At 48.7% G+C, this 19063-nt stretch overlaps 1 protein-coding gene across 18 annotated transcripts in view; it reads right to left on the bottom strand.

Moving 5' to 3' along the window:
- LOC309794493 (BRD4-interacting chromatin-remodeling complex-associated protein-like) overlaps positions 1-19063 on the bottom strand; it is an 84998-nt gene that overhangs the window by 29797 nt on the left and 36138 nt on the right. For 12 of the 18 annotated variants that reach the window (XR_014292055.1, XR_014292056.1, XR_014292057.1 and 9 more), the window contains 3 exons: positions 2794-2894; positions 686-731; positions 527-569 (listed from right to left, as the gene is read on the bottom strand). Coding sequence is in view for 4 of the 18 variants with exons in the window: in XM_082606048.1 (XP_082462174.1) it covers positions 527-569; positions 686-726 (84 nt within the window). In the remaining 14 variants the exon portion in view is untranslated. Of the gene's footprint in view, positions 1-526; positions 570-685; positions 732-2793; positions 2895-2982; positions 3153-5294; positions 5392-19063 lie in introns of those variants that run through there. The other 6 variants (XR_014292058.1, XR_014292061.1, XR_014292067.1 and 3 more) reach the window with 5 other exon arrangements.

Below are 19063 nucleotides of genomic sequence, written 5' to 3'. Positions count from 1 at the left end.
AAGTCTGAACTCCTCGATCAAGTCCTCCAAGCCCTTCATGACCTGGTGATTTTTGTCCACTCCAGTCTTACCACCTTCTAGTTTCCCCTTCATTCCGGCCCCACTGGCCTTCTTTCTCAAACTTTCCAACCTTCCTACCTGTCCTTCCCCTGCCCAGAGCGCCATGGGCACCTCCCTTTGATCCTTCAGCTTCACACCAGCTAGAGAAGAAGCCCCTGCTTCCGCCTCCCATTCATTTTCTTTTAAACCTCTTTTGTTGTGCAAGTGACATTATTATTTCTTATGCTGCTCTGCATGGTGCTTTCCACCATCACCTTTATTAGCTCTCGGTTGCTTTGTTTACCAAGGAAATGTGTATGGAGTGAGGGCAGGGATTTGCCATCTCTTTCACTCTCTGCCATAACCCTGGGGCCTGGCTCATGGAAGGCAAGGGGCAGATGTCTACTGAATCAGCGGGGAGTGTCTCTCAGCTCCCAATTCCACAGGCCCCTGCCCTGGGGATGCTTCTCCCTGCCCCAGCACTCACCTTCTCAGATCCATGTAAGAAGTCACTGAGGGCCTGAGGGTCACTGAAAGAGAGAAGGGGAGAGACATTTGAGGACATGAGGGACAGGGGAGGGGAGGGAGAGGGTGGGGGAGGGTGGGGTGGGGTGGGGTGGGGTGGGGTGGGGAGCCCATTACTCACCAAATCACGTCTAGTAAGCATCTCCCATCCTCATCATCCATCGCCACTGGACGGGGCGGGGCGGGAAGAGGGCAAGGGAGACAAGTTAGATGTCGGCAGCGTGCCAGGACCCTCCCTGCAAGGACCATTCCCTGGGGCCAAGACCCCTGGAGGGGTCAGGCTTTCTGTCCCCTTAAGTCTAGGGGCATGGGTAGGGGTGGGGCAGGTGCCCTCCGTACCAGAGCCTCCTGATCAGAGACAGACAGCTGCCTTTTCCTCCTCCCTCTCTCTCCCCAGCGTCTGATGACGATGGTGATGACATCAACCCAGACTGAGTCCTGATCACATGCAGGCCCCGTGCTAAGTGCTTCACACACATGTATCTCATTTAATCCCCACAGTATCCCTCGAGGTGGGTCCTGCCACCCCCGCTTTGCAGATGAGTAAAAGGAAGAGCTGAGACCATGGTTCTCTGTCTCCCAGCTAGCAGGTGGCAGAGCCAGCCCTGAACCCACAAGTCTGGCCCCAAGCCTGTGCTCCTGTCCTACACGTGACTGGGTGAAGGAGGGAGGGAGGGGAGGCGGCATGAAGGGGCCCAGGCTCTGGGTCCCCCTGGAAGACACATGCAGCGTGGTTCTCAAGGAAGGGAACAGAGAGGGAGAGGGGCCAGGAGGGCAGGCGCTCTGAGTCAGAGGAACCGCCAGAGCCGGGCTGAGCCTGTCAGAATGATGAGGATGAGGACGGCTAACATTTGGCTCCTGCTTACCATGTGCCAGGCACTGTCCCAAGCGTTTCACAAATGTTAGCTTGTTCAGCCCCCATGGGAAAGGGATGCCGTGTGCCCCAGTTTACAAGTGAGAAAACAAGTTCTCTGTTTGCCCATCCACCCCCGCGCCAACCACCACTGCTCCAGACATCCTACCAAGCTTCCACGCACCCATCTTTACAAACTTCCACCCAACCGCCCATCTTTCTTGTCTTCCAAACACACAAACTGACGCGTCCTTCCATCCGCTCCTCCTTTTTACTGTTTTGGGCCGCACTGAGAGGCTTGCGGGATCTCAGTTCTCCGATCAGGGACTGAACCCGGGCCCGGGCAGGGAAAGCACTGAGTCCTAACCACTGGACCGCCAGGGAAGTCCCCATCCGCCTATCCTTCCATCAGCCCACGCATCCTTCCCTCCCAACCACGCAGACAGAACACGATGAGAAATCACACACAATCCCAGTCCAGGGCCATGGAGTTGTTACCCTCTCTTTTTCTTCTTGGTAGGGGGAGGGGGATGGTCCCGAACTCACTGAGGACATGGTGACTGTCGTGCCCCCCCCCCCAGCTGGGTCACCATCCCTAACCCTCAATAGCATTCTCTGAACTTCCTGATCACCACTACAGCCCATTACCCTCGACGGCTCTGTGACGTAAAGAATCTCAGGGAGAGAATCCATATGGTTATTTCAGGGGCTTCTCTGGACAGTACCCTGGAGAGTCTGATGAAAACAAAGGACCCTCTTGCCAGAAACATGCATGTGGGCCAGAAATGTTACACGTTCTTTCCCAGGGGGAAGTGTGTCATGGGACACACACACACACACGTATGCACACACGTACACACTTCACGGGCCCTGGGTTAACAAGCCCAGTCTAGAACAGAAACACTTGGCTCCGGAGCCTCACACACCCATCACGCTCGCCTCTAGAGCTGGCCCCGGGGACTGTCCCCAGAGAGGCCCTTCCAAGGCTCTTGCTGCATCCGTGCGGCAAGATAACACACTCTCTCTGGCTTCGTATCTCCGCCCACACCCACTGTCTTCCCATGTCACCAGCTCTGTGGCCTACGAGCCCCTGCCCTTCCCAACCAGCCTAAGGTGGGCAAGGCCTGGCCAGGGAATGACAAGGCAGGATCTGCAGAGAATCTGGAGAAGACGGAAAGGGGGGAGGGAGATCCTGCCTGCAGATGGCATGGAGGTTGGGGGGGAATGGCCCGAATGACCCAGGGGGCCCAGGCTGGAGAGGGCGGGGCTGAAGGATGTGGCTGAGCCAGGCTCTTCCAAGAAGGAACGTCCCTTCCGGGGAGGTGGACGGGAGACCACGGCCCCTCCGGGAATGAGCGGGATGCTTGGCTGGTTACCTGCGCTACAAACGAATCATGAAGGGAAGGAGGGGGCGTCCACTCCAGCTCTACGCAGGGCCCCCAGCTGGGGATGTGGGGAGGGTCCTTTTGGGGGCCAGCTGTGGAGAGAGAATGAGAGAGAGGCTGTGAGTGAGACAGTCAGTGAAAAGGAGAAAGATGTAGCCAGAGAGACGAGAGGTCAAATACCAGTTTAAAACCACAGGAAAGGGGCTTCCCTGGTGGTGCAGTGGTTGAGAGTCCGCCTGCCGATGCAGGGCACGTGGGTTCGTGCCCCGGTCTGGGAAGATCCCACATGCCGTGGAACGGCTGGGCCCATGAACCATGGCCGCTGAGCCTGCGCGTCCGGAGCCTGTGCTCTGCAAGAGGAGAGGCCACAACAGTGGGAGGCCCGCATACCGCAAAAAAAAAAAAAAAAAAAAAAAAAACCCACAGGAAACAACACTGTACATTATCACATATATATATGCAGACACACTGCACTATATCTACATACAGTGTGTGTACATATATATATATATATTCACACACACACATATCATGCAATAGTATATAACATTATATGATATAATCCATCAGCACTTCAATCTAGCAAACTACAGTCAGGTCTCATCATCTGAGGTGCTTATGTCCTATAAGGTCACCGTGAATTTGCGATTATGGCCGCTGAGCCGCAGCCCCTGGGGAAAGACAGGGTTAGCTTCCTGCCAGCCTCTGGTCCCATTCTCATCAACCCATCAATATATCCCCTTGGCTTATGTGTGTTTCTGTTTAAAGGCACCTTGTTTGGGACTTCCCTGGTGGCGCAGTGGTTGAGAGTCCGCCTGCCAATGCAGGGGACACGGGTTTGAGCCCTGGTCCGGGAAGATCCCGCATGCCGTGGAGCAACAGAGCCCGTGCGCTACAACTACTGAGCCTGCGCGCCTAGAGCCCGTGCTCCGCAACAGGAGAAGCCACCGCAATGAGAAGCCCGCGCACCACGAGAGTAGCCCCTGCTCGTCGCAACTAGAGAAATCCCGCGCACAGCAACGAAGACCCAACTCAGCCATAAATAATAAATAAATAAATAAATTTATTTTAAAAATAATTTAAAAAAACAATAAAGACACCCTGTTTAACATAAACGGTTGATTCGCTCACACCGAGCTCAAGGCCCACAGCGCTGTAACTCATGCCTGAGGGCAGGTCACCTCACACGCGCGATCTCTCCAGAGCACATCGCAGCCTTCCTGTGCTTATGGACAGTGGGCGGCCCTTCAGCCCTACACGGGAGGGGCCGGGTTTAACAGCAAAACCACCCACAAAAAGCACAAAAGTGCAAAACAACAGGGCGCTAAAGAGGATGCTTCTTTATAGCTCTCGAGCTGAACAGAGAGGCAGAGGGTCGCCGCGTTCAACCTCAGCTGGTAGCACGTGCATCGGGAGACTCAAGATAGACTCACGGCTCTGCACACGTCTGCAAGTGACCAGGAAAGCGCCGTGAGTACTGATTTGGGGGTTAACAATGTTAGCAAACAGGCGGATTCACAAATATGGAATCCACGAATAACAAGGATTGACCTGATGACAGTAATGATGGTGGCTGTGATGACGATGATGATGGCTGCTGGTCTGAAGTACTCTGCACGTATCAGCCTGTTCACCGTCTTTGAATCCCTATGAAGCAGGTGCTTTTCGCAGCCCCATTCCACAGATGAGGAAGGCGAGGCTCAGAACGGTGAGCCATACGCCCTATATCCCTCCAGTGGTCAGTGGTCAGGCTGGGGTCTGAGCCAAGGTCGGCTGACTCCAGAGTCCCCGCCCTTAACCACTATCCCACAGACGGTCCTCTCGTCATATTGTTTCTCTTTTAAATGTGAAGCCAACACACCACAGGGTCAAGATAAGACGAAGCTGGGTGACAGCCTTTGTTAGCATTTTGTGAATGCCTGGGATAGCTCAGATCCAAAAAAGCGATAAAGCGAGCAGATGGAAGAGAGAGCAGGAACGAGAGCTGCTTCTCCTTTTTATGGAGAGCCCCAGGCCCTGGAAAGAGCTAGAAAGCATCTGTCACAAGACCCTGGAACACGGGATCCTGGCCCATCTAGATTCCAGGTGCACTGCCCTGGACCAGGGTGATCACAAGCGCCCAAGGTGGCTTTGGGAGCGCCGCCAGCTCCATGTGGGTTCCCCCCTCCTCCATGCCCCAAGCTTTGGGTGTGGCCCAAGTTCTGTAAACGTCGTCGGACCAGAAGTAGAGCCAGGAGGTGGGTGTCTCCTGAACAGGGCTCTCCAAAGGGGATCTGCGGGTGAATGTCCAGTGGGAGGCTCCAGCCTGTGAGAATCTGTTATCCATGTGTTTTCATTCAGATGCTAACAGCAGAGCAATGGACGAGGGGGACTTTCCGGGGAGAGGGCAAGGTTCTGCATGGTGATGGGGTGTCTGTTACATGGGGGTTTAAAAATTCACAGCTCAGGTTTCTGTATGTCAACACATATCAATTCAACCATGTTAATTTTACCTTTAAAAAACTGTACAAAACAGGGCTTCCCTGGTGGCGCAGTGGTTGAGAGTCCGCCTGTCGATGCACAGGACGCGGGTTCGTGCCCCGGGCCGGGAAGATCCCACATACCGCGGAGCGCCTAGGCCTGTGAGCCATGGCCGCTGAGCCTGTGCTCCGCAACGGGAGAGGCCACAACAGTGAGAGGCCCGCGTACCGCAAAAGAAAAAAAAAAAAAAAAACCAAAACTGTACAAAATAAATAATCAGCATAGAGTTGTAGTGGGGGAGGAGAGCTAACAGACATGGCAAATGTTGGTAACTGTTAGAGCTGGATGATGGCTACCTGGGGGCTCAGTACACCGTTCTAGTTAATGTACATCTTCTCGAAAGTTTCCATAATAAAAAGAAAACCATTTGTCAATGATCAGCAGGTCCGGGGTTCCTCTGAGATGGGTCCCCTGTTCAGGTGCCAGGGTTGGCATCTATGTCGCCTATCAGGTTGATGCCAAGAGGCCCAGCATGGGGTTACAGTTTGGGGTTGGAGTCAGCAGTTCAAATCTCCACTTCCCCACACATGGGCTGAAGTCGGGCAAGTGACTTCACCGCTCTAGGCTTCAGTGCCCTCATCTGTAAAATGGGCACAATCATAGTCCTTATTTTCACGTATGGCAGTGGAGAGGCTCTTAGGCCTTTAATCCTCTGGTGTAGTAAAGTATTTTGTAAGCGATAGATACTGTTACACAATCATTTTAGCTGCCATTGTGAATCTTACCTAGTGGGGCAACTCCCAAAGCTTTCTGGCCACAGCACAGTCGGGTTGGACAAAAGTCCCCAGGCCCCAGCTTTTCCACCTGGTGCCTTTTGTCACATTTGGCCCTTGAGCACATTTTGAAGGGTTTACACCCAAGGCAATAGAAATGAAAGCAAAAATAAACAAATGGGACCTAATCAAACTTACATGCTTTTGCACAGTAAAGGAAACCAGAAACAAAAGGAAAAGACAACCTACAGCCTGGGAGAAGATACTTGCAAATGATGTGACTGACAAGGGCTTAATTTCCAAAATATACAGACAGCTCATACAACTCAATAACAACAAAACAAACAACCCAATTAAAAAGTGGGCAGAACACCTGAATAGTCATTTCTCCAAAGAAGACATACAAATGGTCAACAGGCACATGAAAAGATGCTCAACATTGCTAATTATCAGAGAAATGCAAATCAAAACTACAATGAGGTATCACCTCACACCAGTCAGAATGCCATCATCAAAAAGTCTACAAGTAATAAATGCTGGAGACGGTGTGGAGAAAGGGGAACCTTCCTGCACTGTTGGTGGGAATGGAAATTGGTGCAGCCAATATGGAGAACAGCATGGAGGCTCCTTAAAAGACTAAAAATGGAGTTACCATATGGAAGGGTTTACATATCATTTGATTATGCACGTGGTCCGACTTCAGCTGCCAGGTACCAGGTCTCCTTGGGTCCTTCCAAACCCCTGTTGTTACCCCATTTGTCAGGTGAGATAAACGAGGCTAAATAGAGTGGTGAAGGGGAAACCATGGGCCACACACAACCAGTGATACGTGCCCCCTACCCACTCATGCACAGGGCTACCCAGGAGCCTGCAGCTCTCAACCCGGCAGACAGAGGGAGCCTTGAAAGACACAAATGAACCCACTGAGAGTGGAAAGACAGAATTTGAATGCTGTCTGGATATCTGATGATACTAAGAAATTGTGATGAAGATTCTAGGTATAACAATGGCATAGTGTTTTTGTTTTTCTGCTTTTTTTCCTTTAGAGTTCTTACCTTTTAGTAATACATCCTAAAATACATAGGGGTGAAGTGATCAAATGTCTGTGATTTACTGCAAAATAATCCAGTTCTGGGAGGTCAGGGGCATACTGACCTGCGCTGTCCAATACGGAAGCCACTAGCCATGTGTGACTACGCGCATTTAAGTTCAAGCTAATGAAATGAAATTAGGGCAAATGACTTGAGTAGCTATTTGTCCAAAGAAGATATACAAATGGCCATAAGCACAGGAAAAGATGATCCACACCACCAATCATTAGGGAAATGCAATCAAAACCACAGATGCCGCCCCACCCCCATTAGAAGGGCTACTATCAAAAAACCAAAAATTAACAAGTCTTGCCGAGGACCTGGAGAAACTGGAACCCTGGTGCTCTGTTAGTTAGTGGAAATGTAAAATGTTGCAGCTGCTGTGAAAAACACTTGGGCGGTTCCTCAAAAAATTAAAAATAGAATTAGCATATGACCCAGCAAGTCCACTTCTGGATATATACACAAAAGAATTGAAAGCAGGGTCTTGAAGACAGATTTATACACCCACGATCACAGCAACACTATTCACAAGAGCCAAAAGGTAGAAACAACCCAAGTGTCCATCAACAGATGAATGGATAAGCCAAATGTGCTGTCTATTTACAATGGAATAGCATTCAGGGAGGAAATTCTGATACACGCAACGGCATGGATGACCTTAAGCTAGGTGAAGTGAGCCAGTGACAAAAAGACAAAGATACCATCTGATGCCACTTATGACGGAGAGACAGGAAGTAGAATGGCAGCTGCCAGGGACTGGGGGCAGGGGAGGAGAAACCGGGAGTTATTGTTTAGTGGGTGCAGAGTTTCAGTTCTGCAAGATGCTACAAGTTCTGGAGAAGGATGGGGGTGAAGGTTGCACAACTATGCAAACGCACTTACTGTCGCTGAATCGTACACTTCGAAATGGCTGAGATGGTAGGTTGTGTTATGTATATTTTACTGCAATAAACACATGGGAAAAAAAGGGGGACAAGGAGGAATGTGAAAGTTTTAAATAAAAAAGATTTACCTTAAGAGTGTAAAGGAAATTAAACATTTAGTTTGTGGTCACGGTGGCGACATTTCGTGGGCTTGACAGCCACACGTGGCTGCTGGCTACCACACAGGACACCGCAGATCTAGAATATTCCCACGGTGGCAGAAAGCTCTCTTGGACAGCGCTGGTCTGTCAGAGTGGCGGAAAACTGAAAATTGGCAAAGAGTTGGTTGATGGGGTCCATGTTTTACTATTCTACTTTGTGCACATTTGCAGTTTTCCAAAATGAAAATTTTTTATTTTGAAAATACTTGAACATCAAAAAATCATACGTCTCTCTGATTTTTTGTCGTCTGTCTCCCCCACCAAAATGTCAACCCCCCCCCCCGAGGACAGGGATTTTGTCTGTTTTGTTCCCTGTGGGACACCCAGAGCCTGCACAGAGCATGGCACATGGTAGGGGGTCACTAAATATTTGTGGGGTGAACAAATGAATTTGCACAGGTGGTTAAACAAACCCAATCATTCGTTCAAAGAGCAGCCTGGTGAGAAAGGCATTTACTAATTGCCCGCTCTGTGTCCAGCATGGGGGAGAGCTGAGGATACCGTAACGAACAAAAGCAGACCCAGTCCTTGACTTTGGGCAAGATCAGGACTAGTGGTTCTCAACCAGGGGTGACATTAGACGCCCCTCTCCTTCCTCGACACACACATACTCAAAAAGCTTTTGAAAAAGTGACCGGGGAGGTGGGGGACACACAATTAGCATGCAAAGCTGCAACCCCAAATTACGCACAGGGGAGCGGACGCCTTGCGCTCCTTCAGAGCAGAAGCTTTAAAAGCCATCGCACGGGGTTCTGCCCAAGTCCTGGCATGACAATGGGTACGTGGACGGAGCCACAGCCAATGCACGAAGCTCGGACACACGAGCGAGAGAGGAGTCTTTGCTGCTGTCAGCTGCTGAGATCTAGGGCTCACTCATTACTGCAAAGCACTCAGCCGAAGCTGGCTGATACATCTAGGAAGAGCCTACCCTGCCCCAGTGCTTCCTTGGTATCAGGCCCTGTGCTAACCCCACACCTATTGATTCCTCCCAGGCCCCGGGGAGGCAGGAGGAACATTTCCCACAGCGCAGGAAACTGAGGCTCCCAGGGGTCAGGACACTTGCCCCAAACCACACTGTGAGGCCAGAATTTGAACTCAGACCCTGTGATTCTGAAGAACCTCTTTCTCCACCACTGGGCTATCAAAAGCACGAAAAGATGGGCTTGCGAAACCACAACCAGCTCAAGAGAACAGCCACGATGCAACAATGACCAAGTGTCCTTCCAGAAAATCCTGTGAATTCCTCCGGCACTTGGAATGCCATCGGAGTTTTGCGTTGTCATCAGGAGTTGTGCAGAAGCCAGGCTGCTGAGCAGGATACAGAATTAAAAGTCCCCGCAGGGCCTCCCTGGTGGCGAAGTGGTTGAGAGTCCGCCTGCCGATGCAGGGGATACGGGTTCGTGCCCCGGTCTGGGAGGATCCCATATGCCGCGGAGCGGCTGGGCCCGTGAGCCATGGCCGCTGGGCCTGCGCATCCGGAGCCTGTGCTCCGCAACGGGGGAGGCCACAACAGTGAGAGGCCCGCATACCGCAAAAAAAAAAAAAAAAAAAAAAAAAAAAAAAAAAAGTTCCCGCAAAGCTCCAGAAACAGGCTAATTTTAATTTAGATTTAATTTAATGCTAGTAACCCTCAGGTTATTTGCAAGTCATAAAAATCAAAGTCGACGGGACACTACCATTTGCTCATGGGAAGTGATAGGCGAAGAGGATGTGGCAAAGTCTAGCTGTTGCTTTTCCAAACACCATTTCCCCACCCCTCCTCGCCTTGCTCACAGAAGCCTGATGCTGCTCGGGGTAACCCCTGCCAATTCCAAGATGTAAACAAACGCTGTTCTGAGTCAGTCAGTCTTTTTCCAACTATGGGTCATGCCTTTGAGGGTTGTGAAATCCAATTAGCAGGTTGTGACAAGGAATTTTGTTTTAAGTTAAAGAGTATGGGGTCAAATGGAATGGGATAGAATAGGAAATATTCAAAGGCATCACACAGGGTAAGCAAAAGGATCAGTTTGTGATACTCGTTTCAATTTTGTGTGTCTCTGTGTGTACATATTTCCGACTGTGGGTTGTGGCCAAAATAGCTTTAAAATAATTGGACGAGGCCAGTGGCACTGCTCTCCCCTTTATCAGCCATTCACTTTCCCAGGCTTCCTAGCAGCTAGGCTAGCCATAGTTTTGCAAATAAGTAAAAGCCAAAGTGTACAGAGTTGGGTTCTGCTCAATGAATCTTTTGGGGAAGACAGAATTTGGGAAAGGTTTTCTTCCAGAATATAAAGACAGAGCTTCTCTAGGGAGAAAGTCTTTTGCTTCCTGCTTCCAGCTTTGAATACAGTTGAGAAGACTGGAGCTGTGGCAGCTATTTTGCAATCATGAGGCAATAAATCTGAGGCTGGTAAGCCCACCTACGGAGGATAACTGATGAGAGGAGAGAAAAAGACTAGGTTCTTAACACTCCTCATGGGTTGCCTGCCTCCAGACTTCTTAATCCTTACAGTTTAAGCCACTGTTAGGTTTTCCGTTATTTGCAGTCAAACACAACCTGACACAAACGAGTTGGCATTTCTACACATCTTTGCAGCCCATCACTAGGACTCTCAAAGCCTTCCGTGGGTCAAGGACTGTACTCTGTGAATCCGCTGATTGAGAAGAGAGGCCCAGCAAAATGGGAGAGGGCTGATGGCAAGGGGATCTGGAAAAAAGACCACTGGGGCCAAAAACTCTTCTTCTCCCTAGTCCCACTGTTTACAGCTCCTCCTATTTATTATCCAACCCTTGAACTTGGGCTGGCCTTCTGACTGGCCTTGGCCAACAGAATGTGGTGGAAGTGATGGTGTGCGTTTCTGAGCCTACTCTTTGCCCAGCTGCCATGTGACAAAGTCCAGGCTAGCCTTTCGGAGGACAAGAGACACATGCCCATCACCTCTATCATCCCAGCTCACAGCCAGCCAAGCCCTAGAAGCAGAGCTGCCTAGCTGACCTACAGCTGACCACACCCAGGTAAGACAGAAGTAACCAGAGGTACCCAAGGCCAAATTCTAACCAGTGGAACCACAGTTTTGTTTTAATCCACTGTGGCGCATCGTGTTTTCCAAACATGGCTGAAATAATGTCTACAACCTCCCATGATCTACCAAGGTGGGATCTTGCCAGTCCCCTTGAATTGAGGAAACTTTGTGACTACTTCAACCAGGACAGTGCAACAGAAGTGCCACTATGTGACTTCTGAAGCTAGGTCATAAAAGTCAACTCAGTTTCTGCCATGTCCACCAGGACATTGACCCTGGAAGCCCTAAGCCACCTTAATAGAATTCTTACCGCTCTGAGGCCACCATGCTATGGGGAAGCCTAAGCTAGACACATGGAGAGACCATGAGTAGATGCTCTGGTTGATGGTCTTATCTTCAAGTCATCCCAGCCCAGGTGCCATGCATGGCATATGAACAAGCCCTCAGCCCCCAGCCTGCGAGTCTTCCCAGCCAAGACTGCAGACATCATGGAGCAGAGACCCACTATGTCAAATTCCATGTCAAATTCTTGGCCCATAAAACCTGTGAGCATAATACAGTTGTTCCATTAAGCTGCTACATTTTGGGGTAATCTGTTAAACAGCAACAGTAACCAGAACAGCCTCTAAACTTGGGGGTTATTTGTTATGTGGCAGCAGCTAGCTGATACAGCCCTCTCTAGAGACTAAGTACCAACTTTGACCTCACACCTCTGACTCACCCAACTCTTTCTTTTTTTTTTTTTTTAATTAATTCATTTATTTTTGGCTGCATTGGGTCTTCATTGCTGCGTGCAGGCATTCTCTAGTTGCGGCGACGGGGGCTCTTCTTTGTTGTGGTGCACGTGCTTCTCACTGTGGTGGCTTCTCTTGTTGCGGGGCATGGGCTCTAGGTGCATGGGCTTCAGTAGTTGTGGCATGCAGGCTCAGTAGTTGTGGCTCACGGGCTCTAGAGCGCAGGCTCATTAGTTGTGGCACATGGGTTTAGCTGCTCCGCAGCATGTGGGATCTTCCCGGACCGGGGATTGAACCCATGTTCCCTGCATTGGCAGGTGGATTCTTAACCACTGTGCCACCAGGGAAGCCCCTCACCCAAGTCTTACCCATTCCACCTCCCAAATCTCTCCACTTTATCTCTTCCTCTCCATGACCACTATTCCTGCCCAGATCCAGGCCTCACCATCTCTCTTTTCATCTATCCATCCACCCAGACTTTTGGGGAGAGAGAAAGAAAGAGCTCTTTGGAGAGCAATTAAAATCGACACCACCTTTATGTTCAGCGACCTTTAGAGTTCTAAAATCACTGAATTAGTTTAACAACATAAAAGCGTGCCCTATAAAACTTGGATTGCTCATAAAGCAACTGGTGTCTAGCTCCTAAAAGCCTTGTTTACACAGGTAGTCACACACTAGAAATGTTTGGTATGTTCTCTCTTTCCCTTTTTGCCATTCACCGCTGTTCTAAATGAAGCTATAAAGCCACAGACTTGCCAAGAAAATCAGGCATCTGAAAAGGTTTTTGAATTTTTTCTTAATACTAGTGTGTAAAAAACAGGGGGGAAACTCTGAGGAGTGAAACAGGTAACGGGGTGGGGTGAAGGGAACAAAAGCAGCGATTACACTGACCAGACACAGGGCTGCCCAGGGCATCAAGCAGAAGAGAACACTTCAAGTTCAGGAAAAAATGGAGTTAAGAGAAGCGAAGGGGAAAGAAAAGCCCCTACAACATTCCACACATGCTTTAGACCACTTGTTCCTAAACGTGGGCAGGCACCAGAATCACCTGGAAGGCTTTTAAAAGAAAGAATGAAAGAATGGACTTCAGAATCAGCAGGTTGGGGGCAGGGGCGGGGGGTGCTGAAAATTTGCATTTCTAACAAGTTCCCAGGTGATGCTGATGCTGCTGGTCCAAGGACCACTGCTCTAGAAGCTTTTGTCTCTTTAGTTTTCCTTCTGGGGCTCTTGCTCTTGCATAGAACACAAGCCACCAGTTCCTAGCCAGTGCCCAGGCCCCTGACAATGTGGCCTCGCAGGGTCCCCTCCGAGGCTCAGGAGGGTCCAACAGCCAGTCTCAGTCTGATATCCTTTTAAACAGAACTTGGATTTGGTTCCATTCAGCAATGTACCCTCCTAAGAGGACGACTCACAGTGAGTATAGGCCTTTTGCCCCTTTGCCAGAGACTTCCTTTCTCAGCCTCCTTTGCAGCCAAGTGTGGACATGGGAAGATGTTTACATTTGGATAAAAAAGACAGAACCTTACATTGGGAAGATTATTTGCCCCTACTCTTTCCTGCTTGAGAGAATGATGTGAAGCATGGTGACAATGGCCAGTGCTACAGCAGCCATTTTGCACTCCTGAGGGGGAAGGCCCAGTGAATCAGAGACAGACCCAGCATCCTGGCAATATTGAGCTGCCAACTATGCCTGGAATGGCCTTCAACTAGATGTGTTGTTCCAGAAGAGAACTAAAAGCCTGAATTAACTAAGGTTAAACATACACCTACTCTATGACCCAGAAATTCCACTTCAAGGAATTGACTTAATGGATGTGAAAAGTATGTCTACAAAAACATTTGTACAGAAGTTTTCATAGCAGCATTATTCACAAAAGCCCCAAATTGGAAACAGCACAGTGTCCATCGACTGGTAGATGGAGAAACAAACTATGCTATATCCACGCACTTGAATACAGCTTGATAATGAAAGGGAATAAACTACTGATACACGCAAGGTCATGGATGAATCTCAAATCCACCATGCTGAGGAAAGGAAGCCAGACACAAAAGACCATTCACTGTGCGATCCCCTTGAAGTAAAGTTCTAGTGAAAGTGATGGGGAAAAAAATCGGAGGTGTGATTGCCTTAAGCGAGCAGCAGGAGGGGGAGAGGGCTAAGTACTGACTAGGAAGGTCCACGAGGAAATCTTCTGGGATGATGGAAATGGTCTGTAGCTAGATCTGGGTGATGGTTACATAGGTAATATTGGCCAAAATTCATCAAGCAGTGCACTTAAGGTTTGTGCCTTTTATTATACTTACTTTGTATCCCAGTAAAGCACAGCTTAAAAAAACAAAAAACAAAAAAACCCTACACAATCCATTCTTGTTATTCGTGGTAGTTATGTTCGACAAAGTTGCCACAAACACTGAATTAGAGAATAAGGAACTATTGCTCCTGGGGGAAATACAGGTTCTTATGAGCCTCTGGTCCCAACATTTTCATCAACTGATCAATACATAACCTTGTTTTTACATGTGTTTCTGTTTAAAGACGCCTGATTTAATATATACGGCTGATTCATTCGCAGTAAACCCATAACCAACGGCGCTGTAACTCACACCTGAACGAAGCTCATCTGAGACACATCACAGCCTTCTGGAACTTAGGAACACTAGCCAACACTTCAGCACAATGTTTGCGGGGCATTTTAAACAGCTAAACCAGCAACCAAAAGCCCCCAAATGTGAAAAACGTGGCACTAAACAGACCAAGAAAAAGCCACTTGGCTACAGTAAGAGCTGAAACAAGAAGACAGAGGGTCGCCCTGGTTGATCTCAGCTGGGAACAGGCACACAGCACAACTCAAATTTTTCACTTGCTCTGCACATGTCTGTAAATGACTGGGAAAGCACCCGGTGTGCTGATCTGGGGGTTACAAAGAAATTTTACCAGGTAGATGAATTCACAAATATGGCATGTGGGAATGAGAATCAACAGTACAGGGAAATATTGGTCAAGATTATAGCACACTTATTTACCCTTTACCTGGAGATTTCACTCATGGTCTGATCCTACAGGTACAACCTGATATATCCAAAATTATACATTTAGGAGGTTTTTAGGGCAAGGTGTGTGTCTACCAGCGAGATATTGGAAGTAATCCACTGGCCATCACTGGAAAACAGGTTAAATAAACTGGGTCCATCTAAATGGGAATACTATGCAGCTGTAAAAAAGAATGAAGAATACAAATGGCCACCTATATGGGAAAAGAATCTGAAAAACAATACATATATGTACATATATAACTGAATCACTTTGCTGTATACCTGAAATTAACACAACATTGTAAATCAACTATACTCCAACGTAAAATTTTAAAAAAAAATTTTTTTAAAGAATACAAACGGCCAACAAGCCCATGAAGAGATGCTCAACATCAATAGCCACCAGGGAAATGCAAATCAAAACCACAAGTGGATGGGCTTCCCTGGTGGCGCAGTGGTTGAGAGTCTGCCTGCTGATGCAGGGGACACGGGTTCGTGCCCCGGTCTGGGAAGACCCCACATGTCACGGAGCGGCTGGGCCTGTGAACCATGGCCGCTGCGCCTGCACGTCCGCAACGGGAGAGGTCACAACAGTGAGAGGCCCGTGTACCGCAAAAAAAAAAAAAAAAAAAAAAAAAAAAAACCCACAAGTGGAGACTGCTTCACCCACTAGGATGGCTACAATCAAAAAGACAGACAATAATCAGTGCTGGTGAGGATGTGTAGAAATCAGAACACTCATACACTGCTGGTGGGAATGGAAAATGGCGGGGCCTCAGTGGAAAGTAGTCTGGGAAACTCCCCAAACAGTTAAACACTGTTACCATGTGACCCAGCAATATCACTCCTACATATAGACCCAAGAGAAATGAATACATGCATTCACACAAAAACCTGTATACAAATGTCCATAGCAGCATTATTCATAATAGCCAAAAGGTTGAAATAACCCAAATGTCCACCAACGGATGCATGGATCCACAAAACGTGGTCTCTCAATTTGGTGGGATATTACTCAGACATCAAAAGGAATGAGGTACTGATATACCACAGTACAACATGGATGATCCTTGAAAGCATCATGCTGAGTGAACGAAGCCAGACACAAAGGACCATATATTGTATGATCCCATTTTATGAACTGTCCAGAATAGACAAATCCACAGAGACAGAAAGATTAGTGGTTGCCAGAGGCTGTGGAGAGGGAGGAATTTGAAGTGGCTGTTCTTGGGCACAAAATTTTGGGGGGGGGGTGATAAAATTGTTCTGAAACTAGATAGTGGTGATGGTTGCACATTATAGAATCTTGAATATATAACCTGTGAATCTACTAGAAAGTGCTGAATTGTACACTTTAGATGGGTGAATTTCATGGTATGTGAATTATATGTTAATAAAGATGCTATTTTTTAAAAAGGAACAAGGATGTTCTCCATATACTGACAGAGAAAGTTCTCCACGACTATTGTTCTGTGCGAAAGTAAAATGCAGAACAGTGTATAAAACGTTACCATCTGCTTAAAGACAGTAGGGAGGAGATACAAGAATATATATTCTAGTAAATCAACTATACATCTACTTAAAAAAAAAAGACTATATATCCTAAATGCCTTTCTAGGTCTAAAGAACTTCCAGAAGGATCTCTACAGCACTAAACCCACTTATGAACTAGGAGGGGGACCCAGCAGATGGGACAAAGATGGGACGGAGACACTCCGCTGCAAATGTTTCAAAAATAGCTTTTGGTTTTTTATAATTTGTTTTTTGTTTTGGGGGGTTTTTTTTTGGCCATGCCCCGAGGCTTGTGGGATCTTTGTTCCCTGACCAGGGATTGAACACGGGCCACAGCAGTGAAGGCTCCAAGTCCTAACCACTGGACCACCAGGGAATTCCCCAAAAAGTACATTTTAAAAAATGTGTTAAAAAAAATAAGAGGACAGTTTCCACCATCACTCATCAGCGTAAACTGTTACTTGCAGCCGAATGCACACAAACTAAAAAGCTATTCAGTGGTAAAAGGAAGAACTGGGATTTGAACCCAGACTTCGGGACACCAAATCCTTGGACAGCCTTCCAGGACTCCCCACTGCCTCAACTCCAGTGTCCATGAAAATGCTGGGAAACTGGGCATCTGCTGGCACGACCTCCCTTCCCTCTACCCTTCCCCGGCAGAAATTCTTTTCTTCCTGAACTTGTCAGGAGCCTTCCCTAATCATGGCCCGATTTCTCTCACATGATGCTTGAGGCAGAACCACTGGGGAGTCCTGAGAAGTGGGAGCCTGAGGTCTACCCCACGAGGGCCAGGGAGCTGGGTGGGCAGGTCCTGAGCCAGCCATGGGTTTGTGGTCCTGGTTTCAAGATGTCACACTTCATCCTGTTTCTTAACAAATGCCCCCCCACCCTCCTCCAGGGCTTACTTACAAGCAGCAACGTCCGTCTAACCCTGTCTGTGCTCACCGTCTGGAGGGCTGCAGGGGAGTGGCTAACCGGCCTCCAGCTTCCTCTCGGGTCCCTTCTAAACTCAGCTCCCCACTCGGGCCAAAGAGGTCCATTTGATTTGAGGTCACGTGGTTTCCCCTTCCCAGGACTCTCCACTGCCCCACTCAACAAAACAGTGCTGGGGAGACAGCGGCAAGGACAACAGACATCCCTACTCTTCCTGGTGACGTTCTAGGGCAGGAGTCAGATGACAAACAGAGAACAGAGACATGGTGCCGAGAGGAGGAAAGCAAGAAGGCGGGAGAAAGGTGCTGTGGGGAGGGGGCGGGGAGGGCTCCGGGTGCATTTTTAGTGAAAGTGGTTGGGGCGGCCTCATAGAGAAAGGGGAGTCTGAGTTGATGTGCAGGAGGTAAGGGAAGGAGTGATTCAGACACCCAGGGAAGGGTGGTCCAGGAAGAAGGAACAGCAGATGCAAAGGTCCTGTGGCAGAAACATGCTGGGGTTGCTTGAGCAACAGCAAGGAGGTGAAGCGGGGTTGAGGAGACGATCAGGGTCAGCCACAGAGGGCCTGGTGGGCCGTGGTGAGGACTCGGGCTTTTATTCTGGGTGAGTCCAGGGACGTGACCTGACTTGGGTTTTCACAGGATCCCTCCGGCTGCTGAGTGGAGAAAGAATTGCACGAGGCAAGGATGGGAGCAGGGAGCCCAGAGAGGTGGCAATGGTGGCAGGGGAAGAGGCGAAAAGTGGTTGGAGTCTGGATTTGATGGCAAAGCAATAGGGCCTGCAGACGGATTGACCAGGAGGTAGGAGGTGTAGGGGAAAGAGCAGAGTCAAGGGCCCGCTGGAATTTGAGCCGGACAGCAGGGCAGAGCAGCTAAAAGTGGGCAGCCAGGCAGGATGTGAAGTGCACACGCACCCTTACACCAGCTCTCCTGGTTGATCAAGCAGCTGCTCCAGCTAAGGCCATTTCTCGCTAAGGTATTCTGATGGTCCCAAAGCTACTAATTATGTTATTAGGAGAGGGGTTGGCCTCCCACCCAGGACAAAGCAGGGAGGGCTGCTGCTCAGAGCCTCAGAGACAGAGAAAACTAGCTGAGATATGCAAGGCCTTCAAATCTTCCTCACCCAGCAGCTCTTTGTGTGTCTTGTTTCAGAATCTGGCCTTTCCCCAAAGTCTAAACTGAGATTGGCAGTTTACATCTGACTTTGAATCCTTAAACCATCTGGGGCTATATGGTGTAAGGTAGGGATCCCATTTCATCTCTTTCCAAATGAATGACTGGTTTTTGGTCCCCAGCTTGGTTTATTAAGTCTCTCCCTTCCCCATCAATGTGACCACTGGCCACTTTGGCCTCAGACCACATGTCCATATCTTGCCTGGCTCTCATCCTGGGCTCTCTGTTCTTTTCCATTGGTAAAATGTCAATTTCTATTTATTCCCTAATCTCGGAGATGAAACATATTCAGCTGGACGGGTAATCAATATATGCATTGATGCTGGGCAGAAGGTGATGGATAGTCCAGGCAGCAAGGTGCCTCAGAAGGGTACAAGGTCCCCAAAGCAGAGACCGTGATGTCCCTTTGCTTGACAATACATTCTCGAGTAACTTCACTTATATATCACGTTATCAACTTTTAATGA

Source organism: Mesoplodon mirus (assembly GCF_964341445.2).
Source record: "Mesoplodon mirus genome assembly, chromosome: 19".
Lineage (NCBI taxonomy): Eukaryota > Metazoa > Chordata > Mammalia > Artiodactyla > Ziphiidae > Mesoplodon > Mesoplodon mirus.
The sequence above is the reverse complement of the archived record's forward strand: the minus strand, read 5'-3'. Positions and strand labels throughout refer to the sequence as shown.